At 46.7% G+C, this 20964-nt stretch overlaps 1 protein-coding gene across 2 annotated transcripts in view; it reads right to left on the reverse strand.

Moving 5' to 3' along the window:
• The window catches only part of Kctd1 (potassium channel tetramerization domain containing 1), a 101483-nt gene that overhangs the window by 46995 nt on the left and 33524 nt on the right, over window positions 1-20964 (reverse strand). For both annotated transcript variants that reach the window (XM_059246352.1, XM_059246351.1), the window contains exon 2: window positions 989-1167. In XM_059246352.1, the coding sequence (XP_059102335.1) occupies window positions 989-1152 (164 nt within the window). In that variant the 5' untranslated portion in view covers window positions 1153-1167. The remainder of the gene's footprint in view (window positions 1-988; window positions 1168-20964) is intronic.

Here is a 20964-nt window from a genome sequence, read left to right on the forward strand (position 1 = left end):
TATTTTAAGGTGTGTTACTTTTGTTTACGTTGCATTTGTTTAACTCTGTGAAGCTGCGTTACTGTGCCTGTGTAAAACAGTGATGGTCTAATAAAGAACTGAACAGCCAATAGCAAGGCAGGAGAAAGGATAGGTGGGGCTGGCAGGCAGAGAGAATATATAGAGGGAGAAATCTGGGAGGCAAAGATCTAGGATCGAGAGGAGGAGGAGGAGGACTCCAGCGGCCAGCCACCCAGCTACACAGCCAGCCACAGAGTAAGAGTAAGATTTACAGAAGTGAGAGAACAGGAAAAGCCTAGAGGTAAAAGATAGATGGATAATTTAAGTTAAGAAAAGCTGGCTAGAAACAAGTCAAGCTAAGGCTGGATGTTCAGAAGTAAAAATAAGCCTCTGTGAGTGATTTATTTGGGAGCTGGGTGGCAGGTCTCCCAAAAGAAAAAAAAATAAACAACAACAATTTTCTCTATCTCTCTGTCTCTTTCTCTCTCTCCATGCCTGTGTGCACACGTGTGTGCCCATGCATGCCACAGCACACATGTAGAGCTGAGAGGACAACCCTCTGGATTCTCTCCTTCCACTTTTACATGGGTTTGAACTGAGGCCATTAGTCCTGCTCTGAGCCATTTCACCTGCCCCCACCATTTTATTTTGAAATAGGGTCTCACTCTATAGTCCTGGCTGGCCTTGAACTCATTATGTAGCACCAGCTTGCCTTGAAGTCATGATTCTTTTTCCCTAGGGTTCCTGAATGCTGGAATTACAGGCATACACCATGGCACTCAGAAAGTGACATTCGGACATGTACTCCATGCCCCAACTTGTGAAAGCCATACAACCATGGCCCTGAATAGCCTTAACAGGTCATGCCCTACACTTGGCATTGGCCAGGCCAGGCCAGGCCACATTGTTCTTCTGATCGAAGGAAAAACAGTCAAGAGCATCAAAACACATGCACTTCTGAGAGCAACATCCCCACTTCTGCAATTACCTTGACTCGGGGTATTTGGTGAGGGTGGCCAGGCTGCTGGTGTACATGTGGCCGCCCACGTCAATGTGGACGGGTGCATTGGACTTGGTGAGCTGCGCTGGAGTTGGAATGCCTTGGTTGTTCAGTGGCGATGCAGGGGATCTAGTGATCAGGGGTCTTGACATATTGGGCCGACTGTCCTACAGAGAGAGAAGCACATTTAGATATGGTTTCTGTTGTTAATGCAAACAGAAAACATGGATCATAAGAAATGAGGAGTGAGTACCAATGATAACCACTTGGTAATAAAATCTGGGAAATCAGCAGGTTCTCTCACTTTTGTTTTAATGATTATAAGAATAGCAAACCCTGCCACAGAGAGAAAGAAAACTTCATGTGCTCAGGATCCAATTCTGATGACTCTGAGGGCTTATTATACAAATGAATTTTCATATTATGCAAATGACAAGTGGCTTGTGGAGAAATCCTATTCATTTCAAGTGAAGAGATAATCAATGCTTAAAACAATACGCACCCAAACAAAACATGTGTGGTTTATACTTCTCTTTGAAAACTCCCTCATTGTTATGCAGAGGGACTAAAGCAGATCTTAGCCATGTGTGTTCTGTAAGACAGTTTCCTAAGGTTCTGGTTTCTTTGTTTTTGTTTTTTGTTTTTTTAATCACAAAAGAGTGTTGCACAGTTCTAGCCATCCGCTGTTCAAAGAGACACCATGGGTTTATCAGTCAATAGATTTTAAAAAATCAAAAGCCAGTTACTTGCTCCCCAGTCCTCTTCCTGGGAGTCTGTGGCTCTGGGATGCTTCAAAACAACAGAACCCTCAAGTGATGAACATGTGCTTGCAGACCACAGACCAGCATCTGTGCCATGTGCCTGACTTCTGAAGAGATCAAGTTTCCAAGGTGAAGAAGATGAGGCGGGTGCTGCTGCTATGATGTGTAGTCCCAGCAGCAGAAGAGGTGATATGAGCAACCAGATCAGAATGAAGGCAGTGTGCGGTAGCAGCAGGTACATGTTCAAGGAACTGCACTCCCAAGAACAGAAAAGACGCCAGTCATCCCAGGATACAGCATAAATGCTTAAACACCATGGGTGATTCCAAACCACAGGCAAGTCACGATGGGTTTCTGGCACTCCACAAGGGTCAGCTATTCAGTCATCAATTTGATGACTCAGCTGATGAGCAATTGAGGAATATACCGAAAGAACATTCTGTAAGACTGAAAACACACACACACACACACACACACACACACACACACACACACACACACTCCATTCTCAGATTTGTAATTTAGACTGTTTTCAAACACACTCACCATATGTGCCAAAAATAGTGATCAGTTACATGAAAAATGCCTCTGATAGAGATTACAGAAGGAAAGTTGCTTAGTCTTGTGCCTAAAGTGCAAGTGATAACATCAATCTGCAAAGCATCATGCGTTTCTTGATCCTGGATCAGCTTGAGGAGTTACCTGGAGCTCAACTGTTAGACTACTTAAGGTTAAGCCCAAGTCCAACAGAGACTGCGGCTGTGCGAGCTTTCCCAGGCAGCCACTAGGAACAGTGAGGTGATGGGGCCTTGCACAAAATGTTTACCATCTGTGTGGCGCTCTTCTGCATGGCGCATGAAACAGAGCCCAGAAACTGTCACTTGAAGAGAGTTCATTTTTCAGTTCCTAAATCGGGTGGCAAATTCATGGGTATTCACTAGAGTATTCTTTACTGTATTTTTCAATAATGCAAAATAGAAATTAAGAACACAAAAGGGTCCTGGAACACACAAAGAAAAGGAGCCGAAAGGGTTATTCGGCAGTAGGGGTGGGGGTGGGGGGATAACTCAGCAAAGTCACAGATGGTAGAACATATTAATGTTAAGTGCCAGAAGTAGCATTTTCAATTCTGGATGACAGAAAACATACTTTACCCTTAAAAAGTGATCAAGAGCTGTGGACTGGTACAGTAAATGAAATGCTAGCAGTGTGGGTGTGAGGAATTGAGTCAGAATTCATATACACCCTGGCCCAGGAGCATGGGTCTGTAATCCCAGTGTTCCTACTGCCCAGTGAGAAGTAGAAGCAGGAGACTGCCTGGGAGTTTTCAAGTCAGCTAGCCTGGTGTATGCACAGCTACAATCCATCAACAAAGGGATTGTCCTTGTTAGCATTACTATGGCTGTGATGAAACATCATGACCAAAAGCAAGCTGCAGAGGAAAGGTTTATTTGGCTTACACTTCCACATCACAGTCCATCATTGAGGGTAGGCAGGGCAAGAGTTCACTCAGGGCAGGGAGCTAGAGGCAGGTGCTGACAGAGGCCATAGGGTGCTGCTTACTAGCTTGCTCCCCATGGCTAGTTCAGCCTGCCTTCCTGTAGAACTGCCCACTGCTAGCCCAGGGGTGGTCCCACCCACAAAGTCCAGAGCACCTCCCCCCATCAATCACTAAGAAAATGGCCTACAGGCTTCCCTGAAGCCCAGTCTTAGAGGCATTTTTTCAACTGAGGCTCCCTCCTCTCAGATGACTAGAGATTGTGCCAAGTTGACATAAAATTAGCCAGCACAACTGACCCCTTGTCAACCTGATACACAAACACATCACTGTTAAGCCACAGCCTTCCCTTTCTTGTTCATCCCCAAGATCTCACGTTAATATTGACGTCACAATGTAAAACATTTTCAAACTTAAAAAGTCCCACAAGTCATACAAACTCACTTTTAAAAATTCATTCTCTTTTAAAGTCCAAAGTCTTTTAACTGTGGGCTCCTATAAATTAAAAAAAAAAAAAAATTAAATAGTTTTTTATTTCAAGAGGAATGAACCAGGGCACAGTCATAATCAAAGCAAAACTAAATTCCAACTGTGTAAATAATTCAATATCCAATGTCTGGGATTCACTCATGGTCTTCTGGGCTCCTCCAAAAGGCCTGGGTTGCTTCTCTGGCTCCACCCTCTGCAGCACACACAACTTGTCTTCTAAACTCTGGCTGGTTCCATTCCACAGCTGCTGCTGTTCATAGTGGTCCATCTCACCATACTGGTATCTCCAAAATGCTGGGGTCTCTTGCTGCAACTGAGCTGTACTTCCACCAATAGCCTCTCCTGGGCTCTCTTCAGGGATCCCAGCCTACCCCACAGTGTCCAAGCCTCGGCTGCTCTCCACGACCCCTGCATGCCTTCAAAACCAGTACCACCTGGGTGATGCTTACACTACCAAGTTCAGCTGCCATGACAAGGTACAACCTCAGCTGCCTCTGGAACACAGCTTCTGTGTGCTGATCCTGATGAAACAATTCCCAGAAGATTTCACCAAAATGATGCTGGCCTCTTCTTAATCACAGCTGATTCTTCAGTCCCAGCTGACCAGCATCTATTGTCCCAGCAAAGCAAAGGTTTCACTTTAGTGGTTCTGGTCTCTTGTTAATCGCAGCGAATTCTTCAGTTCCAGCTGACCAGAGCCACAGATTCTTCACACAAATGGCTTGGTAGAGTCTTTGTTTCCCTCTGAAAACTCACAAGCCAGGCCTCCAAGGTCTGCACTGCTCTCGACATAGTTATCTTCCAAGCTCCTACAGAACAGTCCACTGAGCTCTCAACACTCAATGACTTTTCTAGCCCAAAGTTCCAAAGTCTTTCCACAATCCTCTCCAAGGCAACATAGTCAAGTCTGTTACAGCAATACCCATTATCCTGGTACCAATTTCTGTCTCAGTTAGGGTTCCTATTGCTATGATGAAACATCATGACCAAAAGCAAGTCGGGGAGGAGAGGGTGTATGTGCCTTCTATTTGCACATCGTGGTCATCACTGAAGGAAGTCAGGGCAGGAACTTGGAAGCAGGAAATGATACAGAGACCATGGAGAGGTGCTTTCTTATAGAACCCAGGACTACCAGCCCAGGGGTGGCCCCACCTACAATGGCTGGACCCTCACACATCAATCACTAATTAAGAAAATGCCATGTAGGCTTGTCTGCAGCCTAATCTTAGGGAGGCATTTTCTCAATTGAGGCTCCCTCCTTTACGAGTACTATAGCCTGTGTCAAGCTTACATAAAACTCCCCAGCACAGGGGCCTTCCTCAAACAAGGCTGGAGGCAGAGGACCAACTCCCTACGCTGCCCTCTGACTTCCACACGTATGTTGTGACTTATGTGTGCACACATTCACAGACACACACACACACACACACACACACACATCATATCCACACACATACATATCACACCCACACACTCACAGAGCAATAAGAAACCACTTTTAACAAATACCTACTGGGCCCGAGCTGCTGCTGAGGGCCCTGCCTGGGTCCACGGTCCAGCTGCAGTCGGGGGTCTGTGTTGATGTGGTGGCCTGTGTCGCCTCAGGGGGGCCATAGGAACCACACATGACGAAATCAGAGGGCCATGCTGAGCCAGCCCCGCCCCTCACTGGCACTGTCCCTCACTGGACACTGCAGCAAGACAGCCGGCCCCGACGACGACACTCAAGAGAGATGGTCCCACTCCTCACCACGACTGAGGGAGAACTGACCCTGATGGCATGGCTTACGGGAGCTGGCTTCATCCCCTCACCTGAGGCGGGTGGCCCCAGTGCCCGGCCTGACCAGCTCAGCCACCACCCAGGCACACAGCTGGGCCTGGGCTTGGTGCACCCTAACATCTACCCCTCTAGGACCTGCTGGAGATGATGAAGGAACCGATCCTGTGGAATGATACCTAAGGATCTCTGTGACTTGAGGCAGCCACAGGACATCTGAGAAGAGTTCCAGTGAGGATCCAGTGATGACAGTGTACCAGAAACCAGAGGCCTGGAACCAGACCAGTGACTCATGGCAATGAACATCTGCTAGAAAAGCTGACTGGACAAAAGAGTATGTATACTGTGAAACACAACTGCGGCTCCCAATGCCACCACGGTGAATGGAGAGGTGTTGGAGAGGTGGAAAAGACAGAGGATCAAAGAGGTTTTCTCTTTGTTTGTTTGCTTGTTTTGAATTTTTAAATTTTCTTTTGGTGGGGCCCTGCAGGGATGAGGGGAGGATATGGGGAGACTGGGGGGTGAGCATAACGTGAAATTCCCCAAGAATCAATAAAGAAATTATGTTAAAAAGAAATACCTATTACGTGGCTTCCTGAATGATTTCCTGGCTGTATGTGCACGTGCACACACACACACACACACACACACACACACACACACCCCGGTTACAATTCAGCCCATCACTGCACTGCAGTCTGTAATACTTTTCAATTGGACACATTCTATATCCTGCCGCAGGGTGCTCGGGCGGAAATGAACAGATTTGCAGGGTTAATACTGTAGTTAGTCTGTGACCTCATTCAGCGCAGCTCCAACACTGCCAGGTCTGCATAGAAAGAGCAAAAATTCAAAGCATAACTGATTGGTTGAGGATTCCAGATAGCTACATTTACTTCTCCAGATCGCTACCATTTACATTGTAAATCATAAACGGATGGCTACTGCTAAATTTAAAATGAAACCAGCATTTCTTCGGCTGGACCTGGGGAGGGGGCAGGGCTTAGCCCTTAAGGGTAAGGACTAGAATTGGTCTCCTGAACCTTCCTGAGTTTCCTTCTAGACTCTTGCCCCATCCTAATGCAGTTTCCAGCTTTTTGTATCAGTGTGCGTGATACACGTAGAAGCCAGACATCACTGTGAGGTGCCATTCCCTGGACATCTTCCATTTTAGTTTTTGAGACAAGATCTCTCATGCCTGTGGAACTTGCCGGGTGGGCTGTGCTGACGAGGAAGCGAGCCCCAGGGCTCCACCTGCCTAGCGTCCCTGGTGCTGGTTTACAAATGTGTGCCTCCACCACAGCGGGCTTTTTTTGTCATGTCTGTTCTGGGGACTGAAACACAGGTCCTCAGGCTTGCAAGGTAACTTCTTCACCAGCTGAACCGCCCACCACCACCCCCCCAGTCCCCAATACGATCCAAGGCAGAGGCGGTCCGTGACAGAGTGGATGCTCCCTTCCCTTCATGTAGACACTGAATACTTGGAACTATTGCTACCTGCTGTCTCTCTCAAAGCCTAGAGATGAAGCCAGGGTCCAGGGGCGCAAACCGAGGCCTGGAATCTGCCACACTGAGCTTGTCTCTGGATTGCATGTTACTCAGGTGAGTGAATTTCTGCGTGAGTCGTAATTTCTCTCACCTGTCCTGGTAGAAGACCTCCTTTCGAGTCAGGTTGGCCCTGGAGATTTGGCCTGTCATGCTAAGAACAGCTTCCTGCCACAGATGCAGCAGAATTCTCTAGCACCCTTCTTCGGTGCTGTTTTCCATCTGTGTTTCTGTGGAATCACTCACCTGCCAGCCCCATAGTCTGTGTCTGTCAGCATGACTTCTCCAGACAGGAAAACCACAAACTCAAACCAGAATGAGAGCAGAGGACTTAGATGTGCAGCAGCTCTACTGAAGAATCAGCTCAGGGCACGGAAGCATGTTCTGAAAGCTGGTCACACAGAGAACTGTTTCCAAAAACATCTTTCTTGGGGCTGCCTCCACCCCAAGATAAGAGAGTCTGCCCTCACTCTAAGCTAGGCAGTTACTGATCTGTCCTCCTGTGGCCTACAGCTCCTTCCTTCCTTGGTATTAATTAACATCTCCTAAGTGTCAGGAATGGTACCAGGTGCTGGACCACACAGTGAAGGAGAAAGGCTAGCCCCTGGGTGGGGGTCCCTGGGAGAGATCAGATGACTATGATTAGGGAACAAGAAGGCTAGATGACATGGCAGCTTCACGGAGGATCACTTAACCCTGGCAGGGCTCAGGAGGGATGATAGGAGGTCTGGGAGAAAGTCTGAGCTCCTGGTGTGGGCTGGGGAGGGACAGTCTAAGCTGAGACCCAGTGGATATGAGATTGACAAGTAGGAGAGCCGGAGGGCTCCACAGAGCTTCGCTAAGGTCCCAAAGGGGGAAGGGCATGTCCTAGAAGTTATCATTCCAGAACAGCAGAGGTGTAAGTCCTCAAAAAAAGCTCAATAAAGCATTCTTACAGCTGTAAATGTGGAGGAAGAGACAGGGAGCTAATAGTTTGCTACACTGTGGTACCTGACGGTCACAGCTAGGCATCTGAAGCGTGTCCAGTGCCATGGAGGAAACAGATATTTTTTGGTTTTTGCAGAGATTGGATCTCATGTATCCCAGGCTGGCCTTAAATTCACTAAAAAGCAACATCTGGCCTTGAACTCCTGATCTTCCAGCCTCAGGCTCCTGAGTGCTGTGGGAATACAGGTATGCATCACCAAGCTCTGCTTCTGAGTTTTTAATTCTCATGAATTTGAATTCATTTGAATTTTAACTTAAATAACCCCTGCAGACACTGGCTATCACCTTGGGTAACAGAATAAAGTATGCTTGACATTTTCTTATTATTTGGGGAGGGCAGCTCACGATAAATCTAAAGGTATCGTCCTTGGGCTAGGGAAGCAAGGGTGTTTTGTGGCTTGTTGTTTGTTTGTTGTGTTTGGCTTGGTTGGCTTTTCTTTGTCTTCTGCTCTTGAGACAAGGTCCTAATATGTAACTCAGTGTGGGCCTGGAACTCAAGATCTTCCCCCCGGGAGTGCAGGGCCCTCCCATCCACCCATTTCTCCTGTTCTTTCCAATAGCATCTCTGCCTTCTTTTATCGGCCTTATGGCAAAAAGAAAAAAGAAAAAGAAAAACCACATAGTGAAGGAAAAGGAGGAAAGAATGAGGCCTTCTGGAGGGGACAGACGGTCATCAGACAGACAAGTGCCCATGCTGTGTGTCTGTCCATGGGGAGTGACAGGCAGACAAACAGGAGGCATCTGTGACGACAGAGGTCAGGACGCTGGCAATCTCTGGAGGCCATTCACTGGGAATGGAGAGGAAGGCCTCCAGAGGGCTAGGAAATTCTGTCTAATCTGGGTGTTGCACAGGTACTCCTAAGACATATACATACTCAAGATTTTTCTCTTTATCCCAGTTAAATGCAGCAAATTTAACCAAAAATAAAATCTTTAAAGAAACCTACTCTAGTCAGAACACTCTCTTGATCAAATTCTTAACTTTCAGTGCAATGCTGCCTAAAAACAGAACAAAAGAAAAACCAAACCAGCAAGGGCTGGAGATGCAGCTCGGTGGTAGAGCACTTGTCTACCATGGGAGAGGCCCTGGGGTCCACTCCTAACAGCGGGGTGGGACAGGGAGAGGTAAAAAGGCGTTTATTAGTTCCTTTCACAGAACTTGCTAAATCTAACTGAAACACTCTGGCATGAAGCAACCCTCTAGGACTTTATTTCTAATTTCCCCCTTGCCCATATCTGCCCCCCAGATTTCCCAGGCATGTCAATTGGTTTATCTCTACATTAGCATCTCCCAGCTGCTCCAGTTGGCTGCCTGGCGGTAGCGTAATCATCCATCTCACCTACCCAGCAATGGTTTGGGGGAAGTCGAATCCTTCAAGGGATTTCACTTGAGGCAGCTTCCCAGAGAAGCTAATGAAAAATTCCGTCTCTTCAGTCTAACCTGGCTGTGTGCTGTTCAAGCAGGAGCCCCTGGGGCACGGCCTCAAACAAATGACCGAAGTTAAGCTGAAAGTCTGAATGACTTTATCTGTTAGGAATGCGGCCTCTGCCTTATGTCGCTCTCACTTTCGAGCTGGACTCTCTGAGGTCTTTGGGGGGCGGGCAGGCTTCCCAGTGACACCTCCAGAAAGGTATATGCAGGGGAAATTATTGCATTATTTTATGCTTTAATTTACAGTGTACAACAGAGTAGGGAAGGAATCTGGCGTAGATTAGAACCTTTCCCCGGTTTCAACTAAGGTGTATGATCTAGTCTCTGTCTCCGTCTCTGTCTGTCTCTCTCTCTCTCACTCACACACAGACACAGACACACACACACCCAGTTTCAACTAAGGTGTATGATCCAGTCTCTGTCTCTCTCTCTCACTCACACACAGACACACACACACAGACACACAGACACAGACACACAGACACACAGACACAGACACACAGACACACAGACACACACACACACACAGACACACACACACACACACACACACACACACACACACAGTTTCAACTAAGGTGTATGATCCAGTCTCTCTCTCTCTCTCTCTCTCTCTCTCTCTCTCTCTCTCTCTCTCTCTCTCTCTCTCTCTCTCACACACACACACACACACACCCTGCTAACATTTATACACTAGGTATGGCACACCCAGGGAAAGCAGCATTCTGACTCACTCTTTCAGATACCCTGACAGCTGTTTGTAGCAAGCAAACTATAATCAGAGTCTCACGGGCAAGGACCCGCTCCCTGTGATGGCAGTCTGTGGTTGACTCGGGCATGTTATTGAGGAATGACACAATTCTGTTGGACTCTCGTGATTCTTGTTAAAAGCACCACTCTGCCAGCCACTGTCCCTTCTGCCCGTCCCAAGCTTCTCAAACAGTCCAGTACTGAAGGGAGTCCTGCTCCCTTTCTCTCCAGCACTGTTTACCAGGCCTTTCCCAGGCACTAACTCTGCTTTCTACTGACTCTAAATCCACAACAGAATGAACCTGAACCCGGGGAGAGAAACAAAAACATTCATTCCTGATCATTACACAGGTTTTTAAAAAAGGTCAGCAAGCACCAGAGTGCTTCAAATTTGATGATTATTGTATTCATAATTTACTTAGAGGACAATTTCCATCAGTCTCAACCATCTGGAAGACAGTGAGGAATTAGCCCCCAAAAACTCTTCTGAGTATCCATATTTCATGTCAAAACTTCCACTTACTCAACTCATGGGCTCCTTCTTCAAATTCCTAGGGCCCATTTTATTATATTTTTAAGATTTTATTTTTATTTTTAATTGTGTGTGCACACATACACACAAGTCTGCGCACACACGCGCACGCGCCACACACACACACACACACACACACACACACACCACATATGCATGTGCCAATCTCTACAGTGCTTTGTTGAGTCTACTGACTCTGGGGTTTACACACTGTAAGAATCTCAGGCCGGGTGGTGGTGGTTCACACCTTTAATCCCAGCACTCAGGAGGCAGAGGCAGGTGGATCTCTGTGAATTTGAGGTCAGTCTGGTCTACAGAGCGAGATCCAGAACAAACAACACTACACAGGGAAACCCGTCTCTGGGGGTGGGGGTGGGGGGTGGAGGTGGGGGGTGGAGGTAGGGGGTGGGAGTAAAAAGAATCTCTGTATTGCTTTTGTAGCTCATTATCAGAACCACTTGAAAATCAAAGCCCAGACTGGTTTAAACACATTTCCATGCCCAAATTGCACTGAATCACTTTATTTTTAAGTAAAGGCCATCTTTATATATCTGGCAAAGCTCTGTGAATAGGGTATATTTAGTGTGAAGAGAGAGAACCTATGTATCTGGAGCCTGAGGACCTGGGTTAGGCTCAGCCCCGTGCTTGGCACGATCCTGGAGAAATCCAAACCATATGATTCCGGCTTCCTCTCTGAGGTCAGACAGGGATGACCCTTCCAACCTTTTGACAGGTAAAGACAGCAGGAGAAGCTGGACATAGGAGCCCATGCTGTAATCCAGCACTGGGAAGGCTGAAGCAGGAGGATTGCCACAAGTTCAAGACTCATCTAGGGTACATAGCGAGCTCTAGGCCAGGCTTGAATGAACCCTCCCCACTTCCTCTTTTGCTCTGTGTGTGTGTGTGTGTGTGTGTGTGTGAGAGAGAGAGAGAGAGAGAGAGAGAGAGACAGAGACAGAGACAGAGACAGAGACAGAGACAGAGACAGAGTGAGCTGGGGATGCAGTTCAGAGCTTCCTAACACATATAAAGCCTTGCGTCCCTCCCTATCCATGCAGAAGCAGGTGTGGTGGCACACACCTGTAACCCAGCTCTCAGAAGCCGGAGGCAGGAGGATCTGGAGTTCAAGGTCATGCATCATCAGCCACATAGTGAGTTAGAGGCCACACTGGGCTACATGAGATCATGTCTCAAAAAACTGAAAAATATGATGGAAGATGAGATCGCGCTGCTGAAGAGGCACAGCGGGCACTTTGCATAGAGAAGGGACAAACGTCAGGTACAGCACCTTCAGTGTCTGCGGTGACGCACCCAAAGAGCGAAAGGAAGGTGACAGGCACTGTCTAAAGTCCACACTGGGCACAGACAGATGTTTTTCTCACCATCGTCCCTTACAATAATGTACAACTAGTTACATAGTGCTTACCTTGTATTAGGGGTAATAAGTAATTTAAAGTCTGTAAGAGGTGTACAGGTTCCATGAAGACACTATCATTTTACATGAGAGGAGCCCTCCAAGGTGGAGGGATTCTGTCTTTCTTTCCTTACACACACACACACACACACACACACACACACACACACACACACACACACAGACTATTGCAAACCAGTAACCATGAGGCCCAGATGCCCGAAGCTTTCTGCAGATCTAGCAAAAAGTACAGGGAACTTGTTAGTGTCTGTGAGGCAGAGTCCAGGGAAAGGACTGCAGCCCTGAGTGTGGTGCTTCCGACTGTAGAGGAAGAGGACATGGGACAGAGCATACCAAGATGCTACTAACCACACACTGGGCAAAGTGCAGCGTGTGGGGAGACCGGAGTCAGCACAGCAGCTCCTGGAGTGAAATGACCGTGCCGCTGCATTTTTTTCTTTTCAGATAAAAATCTTAATTTCACTGTAAGAAATAAACGAAAATATGGCGTGTGCTTCAAAGTTGTTTTGAAGTGACCTCTACCCCATTCCACGAATGTGCAGCTCTTTCCTAAGCTGAAGCCATGCATGTGGCTCTTGCAGTGGCCAGGAAGAGGGCCGATGCTGTTTACATGCTGCAGGGCACAGGGTGTCCAGCAGACATGGACTAAACGCCCTCTGTGTGCCTTTCTTCTTTCTTTGGAATAGTGAAATATGCATCTGAAAGCTCCATTATTAGATTACCACACTGGAGCCATGAAAAGCATGCCCAGTCGTCAATATTTCTCTTTCTCTTTTTTTTTCCAAAAGGAAAATGAACTTGAGAAAAACAAAATACTGATGGAATTTTGTTAAGTGTTTTTAAAATTATATTGTTAGATATTTGTAATATACTTAAGATACAATGTTTTTTAAATGTACAGCTTCACCTGTATATTATTATTTTACAAATACAAATGTAGCAGCACTAAAGCAGAGAGTGGGCCCAGGGATAACAGTTTTAGGGAAAAGGCTGTTTGTTTGTTTGCTTTTTAAAGGATATGAACAACAAAGCCCCGGGAATTCTTGCATCAAAATATTAGGAGTTTGGGAATAGGTGATAATGTTACAAGTAAGCGTTACGTGTATATGTATGCATGTATGTGTTCATGAATGTAGAGGCATGTGTGAGTGCACAGGTCCATGTATGCACATGTATATGGAGGTCAGAGACCTCAGGCATCCTTCCCAAGGCATCCTGACTGGTTTGTTTTTTTCAGACAGTTTTTCATAGGCCTAAAACCCACCAAGTAAGCTGGACCAACTGGCCAGTGAGTCTGCCTTTTCCACCTCCCTAACAATGAGGTCACAAACGAACAACGTCCTTAGATTTCTAAACCAAGGCTCCACGGATCGAATTCAGGGCTCACGCTTGGAAGGCACTCACTTTATTGACTGAGCCATTTGCTGGCCTCGTTAAAAAATAATAATAATAATACTGTAAGAAATGGACAGCTATCACTTTTGGAATATTTTTTAAAATCCTATTTTTAAAGGGGAGAAAAATCAGGATGCTCCTGCTCCGTGACATCAGTTGGGAAGGCTGTTGTGCACACTGTAGCCTGTCTCCACAACAGAGATTTTTAACAACATAGAAGGAACTGGAAGACGAAATTCAGAGATGGAACCAACGTCGGGAAACTGCTTCCTCCCCTTTATTTTCTCGCCAGACAGGAAATGTGCGGAACAGAAAATGAAACAGCCTCAGGTCACAGTAAGCTCATATCCAGCAAACACAGGGCCTATTTAGTTTGATCCTGGAGGCTAGAGGCAAAAGTCCATGGTGCCTACAATCTTGGGGCCAATCTGGCTGTCTGGTCCCCCTTCCCAGAAGCCTGCCTTCCAGGCTCTAAGACCCCGGAAGGGCGAATGATTCAGACCTACAGTGAGACCCAATCTCCCACGCTCCTGCAGGTCAGGGCTCTGGGGCCTCCAGGGGAAGCTGTGAGTGGCATCCAGGGTTTGGCTGTGACATGGTGTCCAACACCCAGGCTTTCTAGGCTGAAACCAGAAACCTCTGTGAGATGTTAAGCATTATCGCCCTTTTATAGAGAAGCAAGTTGACTCTGAGGTCAAGTGGCTTAGCCTATAATTACCTAGTAATGAATTTACTGTGATATTTTACACGCTGGCCTTTGTGTAGCGAGATAAGGTTGCCACTCTCCTGTTACCCATGTGCATTGGCTTTTCCCAGAAGGGGTGGGTTTGCCATTTGTACCATCCACATTCCTTCCATTGCTCTGTCTAGGGAGGGCTATAGCAAGTAAAAGGGTCGGGACTGGTCACAGAGGAGGGAGGAGGCGGCTGTCCAGGCAGTAGACACCCCCTGCCAGAGTCTTCCACGGACTCTGTATTCCCCATCACAGGAAAGTGGCATTCTATTTACCCCCAATTCATAGATCTATGGGCCACATCGACCTCTAAATAGACACTGGTATTACTGCCTATTGACTGCTTATATGTACCAATAAAAGTTCCTTGTCCAGGGACTAGAAGATGGCTCAGTTGACAAAGCGCTTGCCTTGAAAGCATGGGGACCCATGAGCTATCCCTTAGAGCCCACACACATGTCTGGGCTCGCAGTGAGTGCTTGCAAAACCAGCACTGAGAAGAAATAGGCAGACAGATCCCTCACTGGCCAGCCACCTTCACTACCAGGTGAATTCCAAGCCAGTTGGCAGATAATACCAAGGAATGGCACCCAAATAGGTCTTCCCTGGCACACACATCTCAAAGAAGGTGGATGGCATTCCTGAGGATGACACCCACAATTGCCCTCTGAGCTACACACACACACACACCACCACCACCACCACCACCACCACCATCATCATCATCACCACCACCACCACCACCACCACCATCATCATCATCACCACCACCATCATCACCACCACCACCACCACCGTCATCATCACCACCATCATCATCATCATCATCACCACCACCACCATCATCATCATTACCACCACCCCTTGCCCAGTAGAGAATCAAAAGCTAAATATGTTTCCTTAAACCCTAACCGAGTCTCTAGGTACCTCCTACCCCTGCTAGAATTTTAAATGTTCAGTTGCTTGCCCTATCTGAATTCAAAGAATACAAATTAAGATATGCAAATTTATGTATTCATTAAAAGCTCACTGACTCATTCATTTAGAAAATGTTCACTGGCTACTGTATTTGGAACCAGGCCAAGGCACTGTGGCCGTCAACTTCCAGGGAGTTAAGAGATTACTTGAACAATTGGCTACATGCTCAGCAATTCTTGGTGACAAGAGATGCCTATGAATATAAAAGCCTTTTTAAGTGTCATGCTTTAAGTCAGGGATGCCCAGCCTTTTGACATTTTGACACAGCATTGTCATCACCAAATGTCTGGCCATATTCCTATCCATGCTGGGATGCATGTGGCCATGGCCCACAGTTGGACATGCCTGCTATGAGGACTACTTCTAGGTGCCCTTACCTGAGTCCCTTTGAAAGAAACAATACTTCGGTACAGAGAAGAGCGTACTTCTCTTGGTTTCATAAATCTAGGGCATATCATTTTAAAATACAGCATACCTATATTTAGTATTTACATATCACAAGTCTTCTAACTTTGACCCAATTACTTTTTTGGTTATTATGTTTTGTTTTTTGGGTGTGTGAGTACGTGTGAGAGTGTGTGTGTGTGTGTGTGTGTGTGTGTGTGTGTGTGTGTGTGTGCATGAGCATGCAGGTATGTGTGTGCACATGAGTATGCAGGTATGCAGGCGTGTGTGTGTGTGTGTGTGTGTGTGTGTGTGTGTGTGTGTCAGAAGGCAACTTTGGGTGTCATCACCTGAAGGAATGCCATCCACCTCCTTTGAGACAAGGTCTGTCATGGATTCTCCAGTTCTTAGATGACAAGCATGTGCAACCATGCCCAAACCTTTTTATGTGTGTTCTGGGGATTGAACTCAGGTCTTCATGCTTGAAAGACAAACACTTGACCAACTGCTGAGCCATCTCCTCAGCCCCAGTTACCTTGGAAAGAGGAAGTTCAGTTGGTGCCCAACGTGCAGATATCAATAAAGATTCCTACTCAGACCTGTTTTTCCAAGGACACGGTGAAGAAGCAGCTACGTTTGGGCCTAAGCCATGTCACCAATGCTCCATGTAGCCTTGGACAGTGATTCCATCTCTTACTTCACTTTCCCCTTTATAACACATATATGCAGTTGGAGCAGATGGTCTAGGATGCTCTTTCTAGTTCTGAATTTTCACTACTCCATGATCTTAAAAAGTACAAAACTTGGAGACTCAAACATCTTAAGAAAGCTTGCATTTCAGGAGGTCAGTATGAGAGCTCAAAATCCCTCTGCAGGAATGAAGAACTGGCAATCAAATGAAAGGCGCCCAAAACAGCCCAGGCAGAAAAGGAAGCCAGCCCAGAAGGCGTTCTCAGCAACCATACTATCTTCTCCAGCTGATGGGAGGATTAAAGTTTAATCACCCTATGCTTTGGATTTGCTCTCACTTACAGGAACAGCTAATAAACCTGGCTTTCGACTGCAATGTGCCTACTTTGGAAAGTCTTTTCTGAGTAGCCTTGTAGTGCAGTGTGGTTTATTTATAGCATGTATTGCTCTAAAAATCTCAGGCTGTGTATGAGATTCCACTACTTGAGAAGCTGAGGCAGGAGGATTATGAGTTGAGAGACCAAGCTGGGCCACATAGTAAAAACCTGTCTCAAATAAATAAAACATGGGACAATCTGTACGCTTCTGTTTGCAGTGTATGCATATGTGCACGTGTGTGTTTGCAGTGCATGTATGTGTGTGTGTGTGTGTGTGTGTGTGTGTGTGTGTGTGTGTGTTCAGGTGTCGAAGCTAGAGTGATGTCAAGTGTCTTCATTAATTGTTTCCTGCCTCAGAGTTGGAGACCTTTGGCTAATCTGACTGCACTGTGTCCCAGGCAGGAATCCTCCTGTCTGTGACTCCCTGGTGCTGAGGTTAGAGATGCTTGCCACCATGCCCAGCTCTTATGGTCTGGTCCTCATGCTCCTGTGACAAGCACTTTTCTGAGTGAGCCATCTCCCCAGGCCCAGGGCAGTTTTAAGGAACTTGTCTGAAATTCTTCAACAGAATGCAAGAAATCTGCTTTAGTAATATGAAGTGCATTTTGTAGAATAAAGTAAGCATCCTTTATAAGCAGAGTCAGTGTTTATCTTTCCAAGCTACCTAGCATGTGAGAAAAACAGGGAACGCTGGCATTGGAGGGATGTGTTAATGCTTACACACTAGATCCAATGGGCCATGTGTCCCTGTGGGGAGGCATACCTGAATCCTTGTGCTTTGCCAAAATTCTTCTCACAGGAGACATCTGATGCTTCCTGGGACCTTTGCTCTCAGGAGACATGGGCTTATTTTCTCCTGCTTGCTTGGGTCATCCTGATTCTTAGTGGCTCATCTCCAAATGGGACCTGGCACCCAGCAATAAATGTGGTGGTAATGGAATGGGCTCCTCTGGCTATCTTCTTACGGTGTGGTAGGCACAGGTTTGCCAGCAGCCAAGTGTGACTGCCAGGCCAGTGCTTACAACAAAACTGCTGGCCCTGTGTCAGTAGAGGGGACACATTTCTAGGGCTCATTTGGAGAGGACAGAGGTCTCTGGGACATCTGGCTTAGGAGAGAGCATTGAATGCAAGGAGAGATTAGGAAAAGGGACACAGTGACGTCATCCTGGCCCTCAGCGCTTTACAAGCTATTCTTTACGAGTTTCACACTGAACAGGAGACATCTGTGTTCTAGAAGACATTGCTTAAAATAAACACCAAAAGGATTGAAAAATGAACCAACTTTTAAAAACTTTTTTTGGAGGCAAGGTCTCATGGAGCCCAGGCTGTCCTCACTTACTATGTAACCGATTATGATCTTAAACTCTAGACTCTGCTTGCCTTTACTCACTAAGCACTGGGTCTACAGGCATGTGCCACCCTCCTGCAAAAATGTTTTTAAAGATCAACCTGATTGGGAAGAAAAAAATCACTATGAGAATGAAAATACCATGCCTTCTATTTACACACTGACTTATCAGACAGAGTAGTTGTTTATGAGATCCAAGAACCCCAAAGACTATGAATAACCATGACCTTTATGTCATTAGAGGGTAGAGAGGGGGGAAGACAAGGTCGGTCATTGTCTTTTACAGAAAAGGAACAGCAAGGCAGCCGTCTGTAGGTCGGCGGCTGGAGGCCAGCAGTAGCAAGGACTCTGGGATGGAAGCTCATATCCTCCCGTCCCAGACACGGTGTCTCTGTGGGTTGAGGCGGTAGTATCCTGCCCACCAAGACCTGGACTGCGCTCCTGTTTGTGTGTGCTAGGGAGCCTTGCCACTCAGGGTAACAGAACGTGAAGTCTTCCCTAGCCGCTTGTGAAAGCTCCAGCTATGTTTTCTGACCCGGTTATTTAATCACAAGCCAGTAAAAAATGTCAAGTTGGTGGGACAGTGCGGTGGTTAGATGTGATATGTTAAATAAAAAGAACCATGGCCAGAGAAATGGGAAAGGCCAGAAGAGCCTAAGAAAAGAGAGCAAGGGGAAATGAGAAGCAAAGGAAGAGAGGCAGGAAGTGAGCAAAGACCGAGAGTGGGCGGAAGACGGGAAGGGAAACTGAGGAAAAGGAAAAGAAGCTAGGACACGAGGAACAGGGTGTGCTGGGATAGACCTGGTTTATGTTTTGTGTCTTCATGAGAAACAGTCTCACATATCCCAGGCTGGTCTTGAACTTGCTATGTAGCTGAGGATGACTTGAACTTCTTGATGTTTATGTATAATTGTGCTGGTTTGAATAAAAATGGCCCCCATAGGCCCAGAGGAACGGGCACTACTAAGAGGTGTAGCCTTGTTGGAGGAAGTGTGTTACTGGGGGGCAGGGGAGGGCTTTGCGGTTTCAGAAGCTCAAGCCAGGCCTAGTGGCTCACTCTCTCTTCCTGCTGCCTGTGGATCCAGATGTAGAACTCTCAGCTCCTTCTCCAGCACCAAGTCTGCCTGCACGCTACCATGCTTCCTGCCATGATAATGGACTAAACTTCTGAACTGTAAGTCAGCCCCAATTAAATGTTTTTCCTTTATAAGAATGGTTGTGATCATGGTGTCTCTTCACAGAATAAAATCTTAAGACAACAATGTATGTGTGTGTGTGAATATACCCATGTATGCAGAGGCAGAGGCTAGAGGTCACCGTGGGGTGTGTTCCTCTATTGTCCTTCACGGTTTTTTTGTTTTTGTTTTATTATTTTTATTGAGAAGGGTCCCTCAGTGAATCTGGGGCTCACAGATCTGTCTGGACTCGGTGGCCAGCGAGCCCCCAGGTCCCCCCGTCTCTGCCTTCCTGCCCTGGGGTTGCTTTCATGTAGGTGGTAGGATTTCAGCCCAGGTCTTCATGCTTACACAGTGAACATGTTACTAGAGCCACCTCCCTAACCTGTGACCTTAAACTTCTGATTCCCTTGCCTTCACTTCCAAAATGCTATAGGCATGCATCATATTCCCAATTTACGTGGCATGGGATCAAAGTCAGGGCTCCACGCTAGGCAGGTTCTCTATCAGCTAAGCTGCATCTCTGACCACTAAACAACCACACAGTGCTTTTGGAAGGTAGTGTCTGCTGCCCTTTTGCTGTGGGCAATTCCCCCGTTAGTTGGAGAGCAGGTTCCATTAGCATCTGCTAATAAATCTGAATGACCCTTCTCAAGACCATAGGGTAAAGCCTAAGTTTTTAAAAAATCAAGTAGACATAGTCTTGGCCCTAGTGGGGAGTTTGCCAATGCAGAGGCTCGTGGACAAATGCTGACACATAGAAAAGCCCGTTAGAAGCCCAGGAACAACTGTGGTGAAGCCGTGGAGTGAGCACCCCTCACTTCCAGTACGCCCTGCACAGAACTTCAGGACACACTTCTGTCCTTTTTGTGCACAGTAGAAAATGAACAAGTGACGGTGATAGGACCCGTCCAGAGTCTCGGAGATTGAGTGTTCTGACCTTCTTCCAGAACATGACCACAGCGTTTGGTCCTTTAGAGTAGTGGCCCTCAATGGCTTCTGATTTCTTCCACCCCCATCTCACCCATCAAAACAAAAAGACTAGCTTCACAGTCTCACGGTGTTCCCACATCACATGGTGTTCCCGTGTCACACAGTGTTCCCACGTCACATGCACGTCACATGGTGTTCCCATGTCACATGGTGTTCCATGTCACACGGTGTTCCCGTGTCACATGGTGTTCCCATGTCACATGGTGTGCAGGTCAATTAGCGAAACCGTCAACAGTAATGAGAGTTCGGATTCTGTGGAAATAAGTTAGGATAGTAATACCTCCCAGCACAAAAACAATGTTGTCACAAGGAGCCTGCCCTACCCCGAGAATCACCCAGGGTGACGTGGTGACAGAGCAGACTATTAGGAAACTGAGTTTTGCATTGGTTTAAAAAAATGACAAGGAGGTTGCCAAACCGGGGATGACTCTGCACCCCTACAGCAGAGAGACAGACAGACAGACAGACAGACAGACCAAGACAGCCAAACTTCATCCCAGTTCTCACCCAGGATGTCTTCACTAATGAAATGTACTATCCAAAATCAGGCTTAGAAATCAACCACGATGGGGGTTCATCCAGCAGGGGAGCTGTGAGTTTTGCTTGCTGGACCCTCTGTACCACAAAGCTGGGTTTAGTAGGCACACAATAAGCATTTGTGGAATGCAATAACCTAATGTGGGAT

This window comes from Peromyscus eremicus, chromosome 19 (genome assembly GCF_949786415.1).
Source record: "Peromyscus eremicus chromosome 19, PerEre_H2_v1, whole genome shotgun sequence".
Classification (NCBI taxonomy): Eukaryota; Metazoa; Chordata; class Mammalia; order Rodentia; family Cricetidae; genus Peromyscus; species Peromyscus eremicus.